Source organism: Beta vulgaris, chromosome 4, assembly GCF_026745355.1.
Source record: "Beta vulgaris subsp. vulgaris cultivar EL10 chromosome 4, EL10.2, whole genome shotgun sequence".
Lineage (NCBI taxonomy): Eukaryota > Viridiplantae > Streptophyta > Magnoliopsida > Caryophyllales > Amaranthaceae > Beta > Beta vulgaris.
In genome coordinates, this window is record NC_079205.1 from 60660218 (window position 1) to 60681252 (window position 21035).

General features: G+C 35.1%; 4 protein-coding genes across 12 annotated transcripts; 2 read left to right on the plus strand and 2 right to left on the minus strand.

The window, feature by feature from the left end:
• Positions 1-2482: 2482 nt before the first annotated feature.
• Positions 2483-5606, plus strand: LOC104890231 (seipin-1). Its single transcript, XM_010675638.3, has 2 exons — positions 2483-3240; positions 4504-5606. Exons 1-2 carry the CDS (start codon positions 2524-2526, stop codon positions 5200-5202), a joined length of 1416 nt encoding a protein of 471 aa, XP_010673940.1. The 5' UTR covers positions 2483-2523; the 3' UTR covers positions 5203-5606.
• Positions 5607-6542: 936 nt separating this feature from the next.
• Positions 6543-14128, plus strand: LOC104890228 (probable WRKY transcription factor 2). Of its 7 annotated transcripts, none has more exons than XR_007273711.2 (6): positions 6545-7967; positions 9535-9705; positions 10106-10983; positions 11065-11223; positions 11353-12339; positions 12442-12681. XR_007273711.2 is itself a non-coding variant. In XM_019248880.3 (6 exons), the coding sequence occupies exons 1-5, from the start codon at positions 7563-7565 to the stop codon at positions 12044-12046; spliced, it is 2307 nt and encodes a 768-aa protein (XP_019104425.1). In that variant the 5' UTR covers positions 6545-7562; the 3' UTR covers positions 12047-12091; positions 12442-12681. The 7 variants fall into 7 exon arrangements, 6 of the variants coding, with proteins under 6 accessions (XP_057250484.1, XP_019104425.1, XP_019104424.1 ...); XM_019248880.3 differs by having other exon boundaries at positions 11353-12091; XM_019248879.3 differs by having other exon boundaries at positions 6545-6938; positions 7331-7967; positions 11353-12681.
• On the minus strand, positions 13162-20745 carry LOC104890227 (hypothetical protein). 3 transcript variants are annotated; one of them, XM_048643596.2, is made up of 7 exons: positions 20353-20744; positions 19477-19521; positions 18175-18288; positions 16782-16862; positions 16265-16429; positions 13586-13629; positions 13162-13490 (listed from the first exon to the last, which is right to left on the minus strand). In XM_048643596.2, exons 1-7 carry the CDS (start codon positions 20662-20664, stop codon positions 13430-13432), a joined length of 822 nt encoding a protein of 273 aa, XP_048499553.1. In that variant the 5' UTR covers positions 20665-20744; the 3' UTR covers positions 13162-13429. The 3 variants fall into 3 exon arrangements, with proteins under 3 accessions (XP_048499553.1, XP_048499555.1, XP_010673934.1); XM_048643598.2 differs by lacking the exon at positions 18175-18288 and having other exon boundaries at positions 20353-20745; XM_010675632.4 differs by lacking the exons at positions 13162-13490; positions 13586-13629 and adding an exon at positions 15668-15849 and having other exon boundaries at positions 20353-20745.
• LOC104890230 (hypothetical protein) lies at positions 13781-14506 on the minus strand. Its single transcript, XM_019248881.3, has one exon. It carries the CDS (start codon positions 14400-14402, stop codon positions 14088-14090), a length of 315 nt encoding a protein of 104 aa, XP_019104426.1. The 5' UTR covers positions 14403-14506; the 3' UTR covers positions 13781-14087.
• Positions 20746-21035: the final 290 nt, after the last annotated feature.

Sequence of the window (21035 nt, forward strand, 5' to 3'; positions counted from 1 at the left end):
GGTAGGGCGTAAAACGTTTTCCCGGAAAACTGTTTTCCTCTATTTTCAGTTTTACATTGTTTGGTTGGCAAAAGAGTGTAAAACCATTTTCCCTTGGGGTAAAATTACTCTCTCAAGGATGGAAAACCATTTTCCTTTCAAAATGAAGGGAAAACTATTTTCCTTCTCTCTCTTGTACACTCCTCTCACTACCTCCTTACTTTCCCTTTCATTTTCCTTTCATTTCATCATTTTTTTTACATCGAACCAAACAACGGAAAACTAATTTTGGAATTGTGTTTTCCATTGTAAATTGTTTTCCATGAAAATCATTTTACACTGAAAATATTTTACGCCCTACCAAACGGAGCCTTAATTATTCCATTTTCGATAATACCCCCTATCTCTTACCAATTTCTCAACACTTGATCTATTAAACTACATTGATGAATCTTAACAACTTTCTCTCTCTCTTACCAATTAAAAGTTAAATTATGACCCATTTTTCACTAATTTCATTATTTCCTTAGTACATACGTTAACAATATAATGAAGGTACTTATGAAACAAGCTGAGAGTGAGGGATAGCGTAGTGCATGTTTAGAGCTTCCCTCTCGGTTGCATAAGGTAGTGGGATCAATTCTCACCCTTGGCAAGTTGGGCTCTCCTTTATTCCCCTTAACTTGTCAAGGTTTTTCCTTACCTTATTAAAAAAAAAAAACTTATGAAACAAGCTGAGTGTATATATGTGCGTATAACGATAAAAAGCGTTTTAACTCTCATGGAATGCTTTCCCATTCCCCATAAGCCTAAGACCCGGAAGATTTCCAAAGAGGCTTCGTGGTCTAAGCCCAATAGCGATGAATTCAAGCTTAATTTTGATGGCTCTAAATTATACAATGGTGCTACTTCTTTTGAGTTTATTATACGTGACTCTCATGGAATGATTTTCATCATGGGAGCTGGGAGTCTCCATCATAGTTTGTCTATTTTGACTGCTGAAATTTGGGGTTTAGAAAGAATTAAAGCAGCGGTTCACTAGGTATTACTCGTCTTATTGTGGGTGGAGATTACTTTGTGGTTATTAATTCCCTTAGGAAAGTTTGGTTGATCCTTGGGAAATTAATAGTTTAATTTTGGATGCGGGGATGGATCTTAGGGTGTTGGATTATTTCTCTATCAACCATTGTTTTCGCGAAACAAATCAAGCGGCGATTTTTCTGGCTCACAAGGGTACGGTGACTCGCGAGTCGGCCTCCTCATTGCTGGTTTGAACTTCATGATCTTCTGTTTCTTTCTATCATCCATAAGGATGCTTTAGGTTGGTCCTATGTTAGGAACTAGCCTATTGTCTCTCCTAATAAATAGATAAAAAACAAGAAAAAGAATTTTGATATATGCAACCCCTAAGAATTGCAAATAAGCATTAAATACATTTCCTATAATAATATTATTTGAGGAATTAATGACGCAATCACATGTCATATAACTAATGCTTATTTATTCCTTGATGTTTCCATCATTAGCTTTTTATTTGCAACTAAGGGTTACAAATCATTTTCCTAATTGTAATTATAAATCTAAATCTTATTGGGTTATCTCAACAATCTTAATACTTTGTTTGTATACCACTTATAGAATTAAAGGTAGGGAACCAAAAGGTGACAGAAAGGATCGAGAGTGAAAAATAAGCTTCCAATTCCTTTCAAAATCCTTCTAATGCTATAAGGATTCAATAGTAGTTTTAAAAAAAGGGATAAAAATAAATCATTTTATTCCTTCCTTTCATCTCCCTTCTTCTTTTCCTCCAAATTTACCCAAGTGATTTCATTCCTTTTGTGTTTTATCTTTTATTTTCACATTTTAAATTAATATGGAACATATTATCTAGTTAAAATCTTGAAAAATTTTGGTATCTATTTTGTACAAAGTGGAATTTCATGGTTATAATTTATAAATCCTTACATTGAAAAAATAAGGGTTGCATCAATTATAAAACGAATGATCTATTTGATAATCAATTTTTAATTTGGAATTATAAGTTGAAATTCTAAGGAAGAATATAGAAATCCCTCTCATAAAAAGTTATACTTAATCAATCCTAATACCTTTAAAAATCAAAAGTAATACTAAAACCACTAAGGAGTCACCGTACTACAAAACTATCACCAAAGTACTTAATTTAGTAATTTGGTTTATATCTAGCGATGAAACAATCCCGTTAAAGACATTTTGAGGGTGGGGCTTTTCCTTTACCCTTTCTCTTTCCCCAACTCCCAAAAACATTGGCTACAAACTCAAAGGTTAACCCGTACGAAGTTGCAATTCTATTAGGACGTTTTCTCCTTACCTAAAAAAAAATATTAATAACCTATCACATGCATTCATACAATTTCCACAATTTCCTACTATTATAATGGTTGCATAAACATATTGGCTATTGCATGTTTGGACTCGATATACTTGATGATAAGGACATCAAAAGATTTTGAAAAAATAAAAACATAGAAATGTGGGAACACCTAATTCCTAACGATCCCTCATATGAAAGACACATGTCAAAGGTTGTTCACTCCTCTTGTTACACCACCGCTCATGTCTAGTCTCCACTCCTCAAATAACACACAATCTCTCTCTCTTTCTAATCTCATCAAGCTCAAATATACTGCAACAAAAATGGAGTTTGAAGAAGAAGAAGAAAAAGGAGTGTTAGAAAAAATGATAGTAGTAACAAATTGGGTTCCAAAACTAGTAGAAACACAAGTAGACTTTTTAGCCACCACTTTCACCTCCATCCTCACCACTTTCCCTACTCCCTCATTTTCTATCTCCTCCACCAACTCTACCCATTACTATCATCCTCATGCTGGTGGTGGTGGTGGTGGTGGTGGTGCTGATATCGATGCGAATGCGGATGATCATCATCAGAGTCGTCAAACTGAAGCTCAGAAGGTGGTTAGGAAGGTTGGATATGGTGTATTGGGTGCAGTGTATGCTGGTATAGTGCTGAGTATGTTGATGATGTTGGCTGTTGTTTTAGGGGTGGTGTTGGTTAATTATTGGGTGGAATATCCTGTGTTTGTTAGAGAGAAGCTGCATTTTGATTATACTGATGTTCACCCTCAAGCTGTGTTTGTGTTTGGAGGGAAGAGTAAGAGTAGTAGTGCTGGATGTGGTGTTCCTGTTGGTCATACTTTTCATGTCTCTCTTGTCTTGTTGCTTCCTGATTCTGATTACAACCGTGATATTGGTGTTTTTCAGGTAAAGTTTTTATATTAACGACAACTAGTTTAGTTGGTAAAGTCGAAACATACATTGCCTTTCTTTGGCAAAAAGAGTTTTAGAGTTTGAGGGTTAGAATTTAGAGTTTAGAGTTTGTTATTAGAGTTTTAACTTTTTGTTCACGAGATTTGACTGCTGATTTGATAAATTTTTTTTTTATAAATGTGTTAGTTACAAATTAACTGATTACTAGTTAAAAGTTTATTGACATTTATATGTATAAAATGGAGAATGTTTATAGTACACTTGAGCATGAGATTATTTTCTTCAAATGAGCAAAATGAGCGATTGAGCAAATGAGCCAAGTGAGCAAATAAGTAAAATGCCCATATGAGCACACTTTTATTAGTAAATGAGCAAAATGAGCAAATGAGCAAAATGCTCATATGAGCAAATTTAGTATCAAATGAGCACCTAAAGTTTTAATTTATTACAAAAATACCCTGGGTGTAAAGGGTACACCGGGTGTACCATGAGTAAACTCGTATAAAATGACATTTATCATATTTTAATATATATTATTATTAGAGGCAAAAAATTTCATAGTAGTGTACCATCATTTTGTGTTTTGCGTACGTTTACCTTGGAAATATGAATCACTACTTAGTTAAGTTGTTAATTGAAGCATAAATATTGAATACTATGGTGGACTATATAGTTTTTTCCAAGAATATGCGCAGAGCAGATTCAAGATAATAAATAAATGGTGCTAGTGAATTTGCGAGTGTGCAGCTACCATACAATTGTACCGGAATTTTTATTCTTTTCTGCGCAACTTCTGTTGTCTGGGAATTTTAGTTCCTTTTAGCGATTCTTGCAATTGCTCGTTTTTATACATTGTTCTCTCATCGAATTGGACTAAAAAACAGAGAAAGTGTTATGGGTATCATTATATTTCAAAGAAATTATTCCTGTAAAAGTTCACTATATAATGTACATTTATATACCACAAGTGTAAATTGTAATGTAATGGAGAAGGTAAACTAGTTCTTGTCTCGGACAATACGTCTCAGATTATTTAACAACGTGCATGTGAAGATTTAAAAATAGAAATATTATCTTGTATTCAAATCATTTTTCTCCTACGAAGACCAACATGAGTATGGTAGTGTAGTTGGTTAGTGCATTAACATATTAATCTATGTTGCTCAATTAACATGAGGCTACTTTAGGCAGCATTGATAAGTGGTGTTAGTGTGTTACTAATTGCTCTGTTTGATCAATTTACATCTTTGTAAACAGCTAATGGCAGAAGTTGTGTCAACCAACGGGAGACTAATAGCGAGGTCGAGCCAACCATCGATGCTACAATTCCATAGCCATCCTATTAGACTAATGCGCACCTTGATAATGGGAATCCCTATACTACTGGGAATCTCTCGAGAGACTCAGACGATCAAGGTACAAATGCTCCAGTACAAGGAGGACAGCCTTATGAGAACAGAAGCAGTCAAGATTACATTGATGCCTCGAGCAGGGACACCCTACTTACCTCAAATCTACGAGGCCGAGATCCTAATGCATTCCAAGCTACCTAGGGTGAAAGAGTTGGTCCATAATTGGAAATGGACTTTCTATGTGTGGACTTCATTGTATGTCTATGCCGTGCTTCTTATGTTCGTTCTCTGCTTCTTTAGAAACCTATTGGTTTTCCCGATACCAAAGGCAAGTGACCGGTATGAGGGACGAGAACAAGAGGCTATTACGAGAGAACGGAAACCGGAAAGAAGAGTATCCGAGGGAAGGGAATTCTCGGAAACACTTAGGAAATGGCAGCAATATAGGAGGAAGAGGAAAGCTGCGCTTTTGAGTATGAGTACTACTTTCACAGAGAATGTTGGTTCGACATCGGCTTCGAGTTATACTATAACTAAAGATGACATTGATCCTTACATGGAAGAAGATATTGGTGATTCGGAATCGGTTTGTATGGGAAGTTAGAACAATGCAGCTTAGCTATATGTTACACTGAAACTCTAGATGATCCGGACTCAGATGGGTATTGTTGCTTCCACCAAATGTGATTATAGTACATGATTACATCATTACATGAATGTAATAATGTAGCCATGAACTTATGGTTAATTTTGTAGGGCAGAAGTAGAGTAATACAAGGCCCACCTAATAACAAGGAAACAACTCAACAAATGGGAAGTTGGTTAGTGATGAACGGGTAACAAATTTGCTCCTCCGATGTAGATGGAGATCTGAACTTCAGTTTTTATTTTTTTGTTGTTCTAGACTTCTAGATGTAATTGTTAAATTTGTTGTTTTAAAGTTGATTTTATGTAGGAGATAAGACAATTCCGTGATATGAAAATTGCTGGAATATTGTTATTGATCAATTAGTTATTATTACTCCTAATCGATATCAAATTATCAATACATTATATCTATACAACTATAATAAGAGTCGTGCGTGACAATTGTACAATGTCTATATAAGTTATGTCAATTAGCAAAAGTAAAATTAGCTTGCAACAAGATTGGAACTTGTGACCTCTTTTGGACCACCGGGTTACAGGGAACGGGGAGTTGCGGGGTTGGTTGAATGTTGGTGGGTTAAGAGGAGAAAATTAGGATTAATTGGGATTACTTAGGATTTTGTAGGATTAATGACTAATCGAGTTAATCACTATTAGTTATTAGTGACATTTTAATGATTTCAAGAAACTCAAGGGTATATGATAAATTTTTCAAAAAATAAGAGCATCTGATAAACAAATTTTTTTGTCAAGGATATATGACAAAAGCTAACAAACACCCGGGAGCGCTAGATAAGAATAATATTGTTCTACTTAGGGCCTGTTCTTTCGGCATAAAACAGCTGGACTGAACTGAACTGAATTGAACTGAACTGAAATGAATAGTGATATGTGAGAGTAAAAGTATTGTCAAGAGCTAAACTGAACTGAACTAAATTGAACTGAACTGAACTGAAAATAAGTTGGGGAGAACAAATCCTTAATTACTCATTTTTATATAAATAATATAATAATGTATAATTCCAATGCAAAACATTTAATACATTTAAATGCTTTGCATTGAAATTATATTATTCTATTATTTTGTATAAATACGAGTAATTAAGTAGAACAATATATTTTATATCTAATACCCCGAGACATTCGTCAGCTAGATCGAGGATGTATGTATAATGAAAAAATGGTAGGAAATTAAGTCAAAACTAAAGGTTATCAATGAGAACTTTCCTATAAAAATTCACAAAATTCTTTGCCTTTAGAAAATGTATGGAAGAAAAATAGCATATGCGGCGGGAAGGAATTGCACGTGCAAGCATAACATAACTGTAATTCCGAAAATTCACCAATAAAATTTATAGGAAAATCAAAAACGTTTTTCCATTTATATTTTCTTAAACCCTAAAACTTCACCCATATCTATAAGATTCATCACCTTGAAACTCAAAAAATCAATTTGGGAATTCGTTCTTTAATTAATAAATTTGGTTTCTCTCATTAAAAATTTGTAATCTCTATCTTTTTATTTTTCTCTCAAATGATTTTGATAAACTTTCTTAAACTGCCATTTTTTATTTGATGGTATTTTTTTAGAATTCAGAAAATCACTGTTTGCAACTTAATTTTCGCTGTTTACTGAATTTAGCGAAGTCGAAGAATTATTCAGGTTAATCGCAGAGTTCGAGCTTCAGTGAGGTACTATTTAGTCAATTTTTTTTAGGGTTTTAGAGAAATAATTTGAACGAATTTATTATTACCATTTTATTGAATTGATCATCTTAGTAATGTGTTATAAATAGTTTAGATTGAACGGAATTGATGTGTTGTAGAACAAATTTGAAGGAACTTTTCTGGAAATTTAGTATCATACATCTAATTTATTGACTTTGGAGTAGTTTATTTTGTAAAATTGCTGATTTATTACTTTTGATTAACTTTTAATTTAATTTTTTTCTGCTATACTGAGTAATCGAAAAATTTAATCAATTTTTTCAGATTTTTGATACTGGAAATGTAAATCAGTGAAATAGTAATAGTTGACAAGTTTATGGAAGATATTAACCAAAAATTTTAATCAATTTTTTAAGAATTTTGATACTGGAAATGTAAATCAATGAAATAGTAGTAGTTGACAAGTTTATGGAAGATATTAACCGAAAATTTTAATCAATTTTTTCAGAATTTTGATACTGGAAATGTAGATTAGTGAAGTAGTAGTTGACAAGTTTATGGAAGATATTAACCGAAAATTTTAATAATTTTTTCAGAATTTTGATACTGGAAATGTAAATTAGTGAAATAATAGTAGTTGACAAGTTTATGGAAGATATTAAGGATGGACAAGATGAATGGAGAGATTTGGTGATGAGTAGCAATGAATTATATCCAGGTTTTACACCTAAGAATTGTGGTAGTGACCTTGAGAAAGAAGTTGAGAGCTTTTCCAAGTTTGATTTGGAGTCCACATTGTCTAATGGTTGTCACGATGAATCGAATTCATCGATGGTTATCAATGATTCGGGTTTGATTAAGAATGGTATGAGCATAGCAGAGAGAAGGGCAACTAAGTGCGGATTCAATGCTTCAAAGATCTGTGTTCCTTTATTTAGGTGTAATAGCTTGTTGCCATCTTCGAATGCTTTATGCTCGCCTTATGTTACAGTATCATCCGATAGTAGTCCACACACATTGATTGACTCTCCAATTTTGCTGCCAAATTCACAGGTCATTTCTTTCTCTCATTATGTTATGATTCATAATGTTTCATGTACTGGCATACACATACAAGCATCTAGGTCTAGAATCTTGTCTGGCAAAGATTATAGAAAATATTATTTTGATCATATTGTTATATCAACTCATATGTTTATTTTGCTTTATGTACTTTGAGCCAAGTGACTAACTGTAGGAGAGAATCATCATGAGACAATCATCATTAAAAAAATAAAAAAAATAATTGCAAAGGCTTGGCGGGCTTTGAATGTCAGAAGCAAATTTAATAAAAAACCAATTTAAGATCATAGTGGTTGTCCGTTTCCTTTTTTAATAGAGTACGTGCGACATAGATCACACATGGCCCAACAAATTTTTGAGGCCCCATATATTTTATTATTATTATTATTTATATTAATATATATTGACTCATCGTATAAAACATTTTTCATTGTTGCATTTGGACTCATGTATCATGTATGCATAGTTTTAATTGCAGTAATATAATTGATATGAAACCTGATAAGAAATTGATTAAAATACACTCCTAATCATCTGAATGTGGAATTTATTCACTCCAATTACTTCAAATTTATTTAATCAAACAATAATATTTTTTTTTTTAGAGTTGAATCAAACAATAATAGTTTGTACACAAACTAAAGGCTTATATCACTATTAACCATCTAATCATTCAAAAGAATATTTTTCACAAATTTTAATCCTAATCAGACACCTTTCATTAATATTAATAATATAATAAGTCATAGGGAGAATATAACTCCTCTTGGTGATAGTCTAACCACGAGCTTATTAACCACTAAACCTTAAAATACATAGAATAATACAAGATTGTAACACATCAATCGAGCAAAAAAAACTAGAGACAACTTACTCAAATAGTGCCTCTAGTTTTACCACAATGGTGTTAAATGTGTGAATATATTTTTATTTTTATAATATTTACCATCAATCAACTATAGGATTGTTAAACATCGTCCCGAAATTGCTTCAAAATCGCCTCAAATTCATTTTTATATTTTATCTTTTCATCACCACCCCACCAACCCCACCACCTACCTCTCCATGGCCACCTGCGACCTCCACCGCCATCACCTACCTCCCGCGACCGCCTCCACCACCCACAAAGCTGGTGAAATTTTTTTAGGCAATGGGTGAATGTCCGGGCCGGATGTTCGCCCATGGCCTAAAAAGATTTCGCCTGGTTTGCGCAACCAAAGCTGCGGTGGGGGAGAACGTACCTGCTGTCGTGGCTTTTCTTCATGGCTGCCACAAATTTTGTGGTGAGAGAAGGGGTTGTTGGTTGGGGTGTGTGGGGTCTGATGGTTCGAGGTGGTGGTGGCAGCATGGCAGGAGGTGGATTGTGGTGGTGGCAGCCTTGCAGGAGGTCGATGGTGGTGGTGGTAGCCTGGCAGGAGGTGGATGGTGGTGTTATAGGGAAAAAAAAAGTTATAAATGTGATTTTAACTTTTTTTGGGGTGATTATAAGTAATTTTGGAGCGATGAATAGAAGTTCAGTAACTTACTCTATTGACGCCTTTTCTCTTTTATCCTTTAGTTATCTCCGACTACAGGAACTTTTGCATCACGCCGCCCTGATGGAGACGGTCATATGTCAACGTCTACATCACCTGCGCATGTCGACAAGGGAAGTGATGGTGGTTCTGCCATGTTCAAGCCTTGTACTGACACCACTTCTTTGGCATGTTTCCATGATGTAGATAATCAGGTACATAAGCAATGCTTATTCTAGCTCAGTCATTTCTATGTTTTTTTAGTCTTCTTTCTTTTTGCTATATGTAGTGAATGTCTTTATATAACCCTGTCTTATATGAGTACCCTTATCTCATGAAGAGTATTTGGTGCATTTTATGTAAATCACAAGTGCATCTGGTGCATTTTCGAAACAAGGATACATGGTGCATTTCGTGAAACCTCAAGGGTACCTGGTGAAAAAACCGTTAAAAGTATTGGGGTAGTGGTGTTGTTGGTTTGTATTATGTTGATTGAGAGAGCTATAATCTTGACTGATCTTTATCTTCATGATATTTCTGTTTCACCTGTTGTTTTAATATGAAGTATCAGTGTTAAGCATGATTCAGATTATGATGTTTTGATCTGATGAATAGGTTTCTTCCACTGGTGATTTGGCAGCGAATATCAACTGTCAATCTCTAACCTCTGTGCATCCCCCAGCGGACTTTAAAATTCCTCTGCGGCTTTGTAATGATGTGGGCATGGATAACCATGATGAATTACTACCTGACAGAAAACTTTCAGGACTGACTGTGAATCCAAAGTCATCTACTTATCAACCATGTGACTCAAACATTGCAGCCTGTCTTCAAATGCCACACGAAAATGGGACTTCTGTGCAAGATGATTCAGGGATTCGTGATTACTTGGACAGAGAGCAGAATGAAATTTCTCCTTACACTGGGTCTGTAAGAATTGCAGAAGATGGCTACAATTGGAGAAAATATGGACAGAAACAAGTCAAGGGAAGTGAATATCCTCGGAGTTACTATAAATGTACTCATGGAGATTGTCAAGTGAAGAAGAAGGTTGAACGTTCTCATGATGGCCAAATTACAGAAATCATTTACAAGGGTGCCCATAATCATTCAAAGCCTCAATCTTATCGGAAGTCAACATTAGGCTCATCGACACCATTTAATGAGATATCAAAAATAGGTGATGGTAGTGGCTCTAGTGTGAAAGCTAATAGTGGCTCAGTTTGGAGAAATATACAACAGGGATATACAGATGTTGCATCTGACTGGAAAATTGATGGGTTGGAGAGGACATCACCAACATCTGTGGTGACTGAAGCTTCTGATCCACTTTCAACTACTCGAGGAAAGCAAACAGGTGTGCTGGAATCAGCAGGAACACCAGAGTTCTCATCAACGATGGCTAGTCATGAAGATGATGAAGAAGACGCTGCCACAAAAGGGAACTTTGTGATTGCACACGAATGTGAAAACGAACCAGACTTGAAAAGAAGGTATTGCATCGGCAATTTTCACTTTTGCACTGTAAATCAAGAAAATTGCACGACATATTGTCTGAATTGATTCTTTGTCAGGAAGAAAGATGGTTGTTTTGTTGAGACAACTCTCGGTTCTAGGGCTGTCCGTGAACCAAGAGTTGTTCTCCAGTTAGAGAGCGATGTAGATATACACGATGACGGGTATCGTTGGCGCAAGTATGGGCAAAAGGTTGTCAAGGGAAATCCGAATCCTAGGTATCTTTTAACCCTTATTTTACCTCCCTCTTTCTCCTCTCCTTATACCAACAAATTATTGTCGATGTGCAATGTAACTTGAACGAAATAATTTACGAAAGGCAAATATAACGTGTTGAAATTGTGTAGGAGCTACTACAAATGTACAGCTACTGGATGCACGGTCAGGAAACATGTGGAGAGGTCCTCGCAGAGTAAAAAATTTGTGATAACAACCTATGAAGGAAAGCACAATCATGAGCTGCCGGTTGCTAGAAATAGTAGCCATGCAAATTCAGGCAGTGGAAGTTTGCCTGTAGCTGCAACTAGTACCCATACGGTGCTAACGTTACCAAGAAATTCTCATATTTCTAAGCCTGAACCTCATGTAGAAGATCTTCCCCTTCATTTAGATACAAAAATGGAGTGTGGTAATGAATTTTTGAGACCAAACTTCCTAGGCAATATAGGCTCTGGGACTTCAGTTTACCCCATGAAATTCCCTGCCCTGCCAAATAGCACTTCATATGGTCCTTTTGATTTGAGTAGTCAACATCCAGCTTATGCTAGTACTATTATACCAGCCCTCCCAGATATTTCCTTCCCGCTTCCACTAGGGTTTTCGCGTTCAGTTGCCAGTTATTGCAACCCTGACATATTGTACTCTTCGGTTCAATCATCCATGTATCCAGGACCACAACTCAAACAAAGTGATGTCAAATTCTTGAGGCCTAAGCAGGAGCGGAAGGACGATTCATTCATTGAAACAGAACTGCATACCATTGACCAGACAAATACTTCATCTTTACTATACAACCATGTCTCTGGAACATTTCACTCTTGAATGTTCTTTTTTGCCCCTTGTGATCATCACTAGATCAGTAATAAGGTAGAACTGCCTGGTCTCTTTTTCTTTCAGGACCTCTTTCGTAGTTCCCAGCTCTATTTGGTTAGACGAAAATATCTTCAATGGAGAACTCATATCCACGAATAACAATTTCACTTATTTTATCTGAACATTTTTGTTTGGTCAACCAAACACTAAGAACTCTTAGTGATGGCTTAGTTTTCCTGTTTTGGTATCTGCTATAATAATGATGTTGCGCCGCTTTGCACTAGTAGGAGTCTCTTGCTCAGGTGTTTACTTGGTTAATTTTTCGATGTCTTCCCTCTATCTCTGTTCTCTCGACCTAACCATTATGTTCCTATTTCCATTCTTCGGAATGTTGTCAATTTCAGATGTTCACTTGGATTATTTCAGAGGTGTCTTCTTAATGGAAAGACGGACATCAGAATTCGAGAGCCATGGAAACAGCTAGCTTGGCGTTCCACCTGCAACATGACATTTATACCTGATTTCTACATTTCCGCTCCCTATTCATGATGGAATTTTTTTTTTTAAGAAAAAATTACTCCAATATTTGGTTGTTTTTCACATTTGTTCCATCAATTGGTTGTTCTTCACATTTGTTCCATCAATTGGTTGTTTTTCTTTTGTTTCTCACAGCTATAGTTACCAAACAGCAAAGTACACTTCAGAGATAACACTAGAGCCTCGAAAGTGGTGCCTTTATTTTGTCTAGATATAGTTGATGTTTGTTAGTTTGTTCCTCGAAAGCTTATTCATTATTGTTTCTAAGATAGTAGTTCCTTGCATTATCTCATTAATTATGTACTGATTAAGGATTGCTTATACAAGTTACAAAGACAACATTCGCATTTAATCGAGATTAAGGATTGCTTCTCTTAGTTACAACGACAACATTAGCATTAATTGAGATTAAGGATTGCTCCTCCAAGTTACAATGACAACATTAGCATTAATCAAGATTGAAAATTCCTTCTCCAAGTTACTATAACAGCATCAGCATTAAGAGTTTGCAGCTTACACTCGTTGCCGCTTGCCGGCACAGGTGAGGTGAATGGTGAATCTTTCTGTTAAAAACATATGTGATGATGTATAAGAGTAAAAATAAATATTTCATATACTGAGCTTTTCTGTTTGCCATCTTTTCCAGAAATGAGCAAATTAGCAATCTTTAACATACTAAACAACATTACTAAAAGCAAGATTTTAGCCCATTGTTTCATCTGCAGAATGTTACAACAAAGCAAATTTCTTAAATGTAAATCCAGAAAGATTATTCTTCCCCTCAAGAATCTGTGGAATGCAACATCCTTCCTACTGCCTCCACAATCTTGATTCACACTCATAGCTTTCAATTCACTAATGAAGCACAAAAACCTCTAAGACGTGAAATTTCCCTGCTTCCGAAATGTTTACGTTCCTGAAATTCGAATATTAGCACGAAAATTGCTAGAACCTAAGGTTTCCCTGATTCAAAGATAATATCTATACACAACTATTCTATATATTGCATACCTTTCCATCTTTTCCACCATCATCAAACTACTTGTTTTTGCTACCTATAGTATAAGACAGCAAAATTTCCATCAACATAATAGTCTATCTCTTCCCATCTTATCAATGAGGTCCAAATTTACATAACTTATCATCACATCATAAAACATCAAAATTATAAACCCTACAATTCAAAAATCAACCAAAAACAAGAAATTTAGAAAAAGTGACGAACTTTGAGGATCTGAACTTTATTGAAACAAAAGTACAGCCCCTAATTATACAATTTTTTGAAAGACATGAAAAAACTCCCAAATATTTCAAAGTACCATCAACAGCAACAAAAATCAACAAAAATTAAACATTGTTTTTCTCTCTCCTCAACTCATCTCATCTTACCCACATCTTTATCTCACATAATCCCAACAACCCATCACATAATTCCACAAACTACTAAAGACCCACATCACAGAATTAGATTTCAACTTCAAATTTCATAAAAAAAAAAAACAATAACAAAAAATTATTTCTTCAAACTACCACGAATCCCAGGTTTAGGTTTGTTGGGATCAGAAGTTCCAGATGCATGAAGATTGTTGATCTTGTTTTCATCAAAAGGGATTTTTGGGTGTTTTGCATCATGATGAATTTGCATAGATTTCACATCAGGTGCTGTGACTTTGCAAAGAGGACATTCCATCTTCGCATGTCCGCCTTTTACTGCGCCAGTACGATCGGCGACGCCGGCTTTTCCGCCGCCACGATTGGTGGTTGCGGCGTCAGCTTTGGCGGCGAGTTCTTTTGCTGTGTGCTTCTTTGGCTTTGCTTTTCCTGTCATGATTTGTGGATTTTCTCTCTCCTAGGGTTTCAGGGATTGCGATTTTGGGGGTGAGAGAGAAAAGAAAACCCTAATTTATAAAGTTGAGGGAGATAATGGGTGAAAGAAATAGTATTCTATTATGATTATGAAAGTTTTGATTTAAGAGGGGTATTTTAGGGATTTTGATTTTTTTTTTTTAAAGTTATCTACTAATTGCCTTATTGGTATGTTTGATCACTTCGATGTGGTTTTATTATGTGGACTTGCCACTTCAACTCCTAAGGAAAAACATTGGGTGGACTTTAATAAGTGGTAAGACATAACAGAGTTAATTATTTTTTTAACTAGTAGTTTAGTTTTAATGAGTAGTTTGTCTGGAAGTAGGTCTTTGGTAAGATGGTCTGACATTAAGCTTAACGTCAAACCTGTTAACAATAATTTATAACTAATTGAACAAAAAATTATAACTATTTCGAAAATCATAACTAATAACTATACAATCGTAACTTTTATCCTAAACATAATAACTAATCTTGCAAAAAGTATAACTAATTGTCCAAAAAATATAACTAATGGACTTCTGGCGTTAAGCTTAACGTCAGACGGTCTTACCAAAGAATTTGTGTTTGTCTAGTGGATAGATGTATTAATTTGTTAATAATCAAACATGAGTAATGCGGATCAAAGAAAATTTTGTCATAAAATTTTAAACTAGTACTCATCGGTTTTATTTTAATGGACAAAATTACAAAGACTATAATTAGGATTATAATTAGCAACTCCATAATTTTTTATATATATTTTTTTCTAAGAATTTATATTATTTAATATAAAAGTTTTTGAATTTTTTGAGAAATAGGATCCAAGTTACCAAGTGCAATTAAAATTTACCTCATAATTAATAGTCATACTTCATAAACTAGTAAAATAAGCATATAAAGAAATAACAAATTAAAAAAACTCGAGCTGTCAAGTCAAGCTAATCGAGCTCGAGTCAAGCTGCAAACAAAATTTAACGAGCCAAGCTTAAAGACAAGCTCCAAGATGCACAAAGACAATAATGTGCTTAAAAGGTTGCCTTATTTAGTTATTTGTAAACGATGCCAAAGTGTACCACTCTTTTTCTTTTCTTTTTTGGGGGAAATACATGTACTATACACATGAATCCATTTTACGTTTGAAAGAACAACGAAGAATTGTAATGCATACTGTCAGCTTAACTAATGACATCTCAGTAGAAAAGCACTCCAAATAGAGAAAGATAAGAAGAAATTTACACAAGATGACAAGAACCAAGCTTTTTCAACATACACAGTAGACAAAGTAATTGGTTGATTCATGGAGATTGTACATTATGGAGAAACAGAGCTTGAATTCATTGTAAGGAGTTATAAAATAGAATCAAAACTACTGAAATCCCAATTATGACTGGAAAGGCTGTGACAAGGTACAATGCTCCATAACCCTGGAATTCAATAAACTAGTCTGTTAGCACACATAATAACTTTTGAAGAGGTATAATCATAAATCTTACTATGCTATAAATTGCTGACAATCGGAAAACGAAGTATGAAAGCTAGAAATGAAAGTGTTCTGATTAGTTGAGATCTGAAATCTGTGGATTATGAGAGCTATATGACTTTATAATTCTCAATTTTCTATTCTATACAAAGTTTTAGGCATCATGATAATCAATCTACAGCATATAGTTCCTCTATTCAATAATTACCCCGATTAACTTGTTACGACTTTCTTGTAGGGTAGAACTATATCATTGCAGGGAGATTAGCTAACCTAGAAAACCAGCCATTTGAGATTTACAGCATTAAGTAATGAGAATATGAACTTTTGAACATAAGCATTCTCAAATAGAAACACACCACTGCCTTAGGTACTTCAGTGTCATCGGTGGTGTCAGCTGCTTCAATCTCAGCAGCTGAATCCCAGTCAACGTTGAGCCTCTTCGCAGCTACTTTAGGATCAATACCTGTATCAGTTGCTTTTGCGTAAAGGGATCTGCTCTTTGTTGTTTTCTTAGGAGCTACCTGTAGCCAAGAAGAAAATATAAAAAGAAAAAAAGGTAATACCATTTAGAGGCTTTTTGGTTTGAGGAAATGTAATAGGGAGAACTAAGTTTTGGATCGGATATAGGGAATGTAGTGTGATCTGCCAATTTTGTTTCGCTCATCAATATATACAAAGGTAGAACACTAAAAACATTACTCTGTACAAAAAGCATAAGTCAATGACTGAGCAGTTCACATCAATAATATTTGGATCATAAAGACAAAAATTCAATGTTAGCCTAAAGCTAGAAATCTTACATTACCAAAAGAAAAGGTTTGGACAACAATCAGTAAATCAGTCTTAAGATATAGTTCAGCAGGAAAATAATACCTCCAAATTCGGCCAGTTAGTCAGCTCCTCTGCGAGCATACGTAGGGCAAAACGATTTCTTGGAATTTTTCCATCGTTAACCTGAATGAACATTGTACAGGCAATAAGTTGTGATTAGCCTCCTATTATCTCCAGAGAAGGATATGACAAATAGACATAAAATCTGCTAAATTGTTGATATACTTTCGCTAAGTAGAAATTTTTGGATCATTCATGATACACTTAATTGATGACCATGAGAATAAATACAAGAATCTCCCATACATGGTCCTATTTCCAACATTCCTAAGACTTCATATTTCTTGCTCTAAGATTTGTGCAGTGCCATTAAACTAACGTGATCAAAAAAATTCATCAATTTAACTATTTCTTTGGATGAGGCCCAGAAGACATCATCACATCAAAGCAAGTATCCATGGCGAATCCTCGAAACTGCAACATAGGTATCGTTACTTCGATACATCATTTTTGGGACAAAATTATGGACGATTTACAATAATAGACGAGTTAGGCACTTAGACATGTATCCATGTCCGACATAAAGTATCCAAAGTAAAATAAGTTTTGACGTCTTATTTTAGAAGTGTTAGATACAATTACCATATATAGAACAAAGAAACATTACGGGTGTTACCAAGGTAATGATATTGGGGTCCAAGAAGTGCCATCTCATGGGTGTTACATCATGCTTCGCATCTATCATGGCATGAATTAAGAAATTTGAATTCTAGTCTACAACTAACTACACTCTTCAATTCTTCATGCTTAACTGTCTTTCTTTCCTCTTCTACCTTGCCATATCTGACTTGACAGTTGGAGGGACGTTCCTCCTTATATCTACCCCACTCCCAGATCAGTTCCTTCAGACAACATACGGGGTCATGTGGAATTCAAGAATTCAAGCCCCCTGTGGCATTATAAGGGTAAGCTTCCGTTTCTTCAAATCCCGTGCCACTAAATCTGGTACACCCCAATCTAATAAAATTTGCAAACCTTATGGTGTGAAATATTCTGGGGCTTTCCGCTTCCTCAGTTCCTTGTGACAAGTGTTCACTCTGGCTACTAAATTAGAATCTGTTAATTGCTCGCTGTTGTGTAATTCTTTTGGTAACCTCCGATGGATATAGTCTATAGGTTTGATTTTAAGCCTTTGATTTTGTAGTTTATTGCTATATCCAAATCATGGTAATTAGAAAGAGACTTCAATTTGCTTTTGTAAATATAGTTTGAGATGAATATGTGAAGGCAGAACAGAAAAGGGACTTCAGAATCTCATGACCAGCATGTAAAAGAAATTCAGACTTCAGAATTCTCAAATGAATTGACATAGCCACATGTTTAGATTTTTTTTAATACACCACAATTTGTGAAGAAAACAAAGGGACAAACTTACTTCTTCTAAAGCAGCAACCAACTCCTCCCTTGTTGGTCCATCGGAATCATCAATTCCAATTAACCTTTTTCTCTCAACTTCTCTAGGGTCCTCGATCATAATAGTCAACTTGACCTACAAAACCAGACAAAGGAAGCATTGATTGATGATTGCAAACATACTTCGTATTTTCTGTCAAGAAACCCCATATCCCAGAAGAAAAAAAAAAGTTGCTTCAGTAAACTTCTAAGTTCTATCAAGTCACTAATACTAGCAAGAGGCCAAAGTGGCAGAAAAAGAATCACATCAGCAGCACCAAGTTGCGTGCAACTACATAATATCATGGCATACATACATAAAGTTGAAAGTAGTACTATAAAAATCAAGGATGAGAAGAATACTATAAGGAAAAAGTAATTAGCAGTACAATCACCAAAAGAATTGCCACTTATCCTCTGATAAACTTAAACTCCAAGACCAGACTGCCATCCACTGGTCAGAATGTGCTGCTGAGTGCTGATTGTGAAGACATGTTTTGGGAAATATATTTATTAGATTAGTTAGAGGTCCAAAAAATTTACAGGTGCTCGAGGACATTGGTTAATTATGTACATTTAGTTGAAAACCGGAGCTTAGAAAATTGAAATTATTTCGGTTAGTAGGAATCCTATAATTAGCTTGCTAAAAAGATTTATTTCTAAGCATTTTTATTAGATTTATCCAGCTACTTTGCGTGTTTTAGATACGGTTTGCGTGTTAGGATAAAGGCAACTTATCGCGAAATAGATGTATCTAGGAGGTTGTTTCGCTTACAAGTACAGCGTAATACAGGTTAAAGTCAAGAGACATCAATGAGACTGCCTTGAGACTTTGTGGCAAATGAAACAAGAGATATAATAGTATTGAGCCAAACAAATACGTGTGACATTATTCTACAGTATTTGAGTTAACATACTCTGAGATGATGAGTGAGCTTCAGCGGATTTAATCTTGGTTCTAAGCAACTACTGAGCAAGATTATGGTTTGAGTTGTTCATAACACCGATTTCAAATCATGAATGCATTTCCAACTAGAACTACAAAAAAGCCAAAATGCTACACAAATCATCTATTAGCCTTTCTAATGCCAATGTAGATTGAACCTGTTCAAATTGGAAGACAACTATTAAACTTCACATTCTGCCTCAATAATTACCCTAGTAAAATTTTTCTAACTCAAAGGTACAATGCGGAGTAAAATAACCGAAGAACACAAAGAAAAACCGAGACAACTCAATAGCAGAGAGCCAATATTACGCAGTATAAAGCAAAGATAGTATGTACCTCGCCAAAAATCATGTCCCTGTTCTTCCTCAGCAGCTCCAAAACCTACACAAAATTATCCAAATACAATCTATAAATAGCTTTTCCTATGCGGAGATGCATTATATTAATCAAACATCTTTCTTTCTTAATTTTCTCGCCTTTTTACTTCTCATTCTATTCTCTCACACTCTAAAGTCAATTCTTCTTCTGGGTCTATAATTGATCCCTAAGCTACTGTTACATAAATCCCTCCTATATGCATCAAACAACTAAGTCAAAGGGAAGTAACATGTTAGAGAAGGAGAAAAAAAGAGTTTCCGCTCTTAATTTTAGAACTACTGAAAATGGCGTCTCAATTGAAGTCAATTTAAGCCTCGTCTATCTTTACCAGTGTTACCTAATTCCCTAATTCCCCCATGAATCGCGACTTGAGAAAAGCGAATTATGGTCTGTTTTGGTTCATTTTTGGCTCATTTTGGGCGAATTGGCAAATTCAAAAGGCGAATTAGATAGCGAATTAGGTAACACTGATCTTTACTTACCTTGTCGAACAGCTAGTTGTTTCAGCACCTTAAAAATGTCACTACGTGTAGCTGAAATCAATTACAAAAGTCGGCCTTAAAACACAGGTTGAAGTTGTTGAACATACAATAAAAAAAATTATGATATTTTCTTTACTCAAAAAAAAAAACGCAGAGAACAACAGGCAAACTGACAGTGTTACCTAATTTCCTAATTCCCCCACGAATCTCGACTTGAAAAAAGCGAATTATGGTCGGATTTTGGTTCATTTTTGGCTCATTTTGGGCGAATTGGCGAATTCAAAAGGCGAATTAGATAACACTGGCAAACAGTCTACAATTACAAAACCAAAACCAGAAGAGAGAAAATTACTCTTTTAATTTCGCTGATGCATTCGAGATCCTCAGGAGTTGGCTCTAATTCTTCTTCCACAAAATCTGTTCCAGTTGTGGGGAATACTGCCTCAGAATCATTCATGCTAACACGAGCGAGTTGAACCATTGGTCGGCAGTAACGACGATTGACATGATTGAGGGAAAGAAAGAGAAGAGTGTTTACATGGTTGGTATTACCAAAATGGAAAAGTGGTATGTTACTGCTGCACAGATGGTAATGGTGAGACAACATTGAAGGTCCAGCAGATGATGATGAAGCCAGTGGCAGCTGTAATGATTGTGAAACCATCTCTCCTTTGCACCTCTATATCTAGTCTTCCACTTGATCACCACCTAAGCTGGAACGGGTAAGGTGCTCAAAGCCTGAAACTGATATACTACTTCATCCATCCCAATATATTTGCTACATTTGTTTTATCACAAAGACCAAAGAGGGAGTTGGGACAATTGCCATAACAAGAATTAACAAAAAAAGCAAATAAGTAAGTTGTGGGACCTATGTACTATATATGAAAATATTTACAAAAACCAAGGAGGGAGTGATGGCAAATTTGTAAATAAAGTGTGAGACCTATGTATTATATATGGAAATATTTGCAAATGTAGCAAATAAATTTGGATACATCTAAATGGAAAAATGTAGCAAATAAATTAGGACAG

Coding starts and splice junctions, on each gene's coding strand:
- LOC104890227 (XM_048643596.2), bottom strand. CDS start 20,664: ATGGTTTCACAATCATTACAGCTGCCACTGGCTTCATCATCATCTGCT. Junction 13,630..16,264: donor CTGAAGTACCTAAGGCAGTG/GTGTGTTTCTAT, acceptor CTTATACTATAG/GTAGCAAAAACAAGTAGTTT. Junction 13,491..13,585: donor ATGGTGGAAAAGATGGAAAG/GTATGCAATATA, acceptor TTCGAATTTCAG/GAACGTAAACATTTCGGAAG.
- LOC104890230 (XM_019248881.3), bottom strand. CDS start 14,402: ATGACAGGAAAAGCAAAGCCAAAGAAGCACACAGCAAAAGAACTCGCC.
- LOC104890228 (XM_019248878.3), top strand. CDS start 7,563: ATGGAAGATATTAAGGATGGACAAGATGAATGGAGAGATTTGGTGATG. Junction 7,968..9,534: donor TTTTGCTGCCAAATTCACAG/GTCATTTCTTTC, acceptor TTTATCCTTTAG/TTATCTCCGACTACAGGAAC. Junction 9,706..10,105: donor TCCATGATGTAGATAATCAG/GTACATAAGCAA, acceptor TCTGATGAATAG/GTTTCTTCCACTGGTGATTT.
- LOC104890231 (XM_010675638.3), top strand. CDS start 2,524: ATGAAAGACACATGTCAAAGGTTGTTCACTCCTCTTGTTACACCACCG. Junction 3,241..4,503: donor GTGATATTGGTGTTTTTCAG/GTAAAGTTTTTA, acceptor CTTTGTAAACAG/CTAATGGCAGAAGTTGTGTC.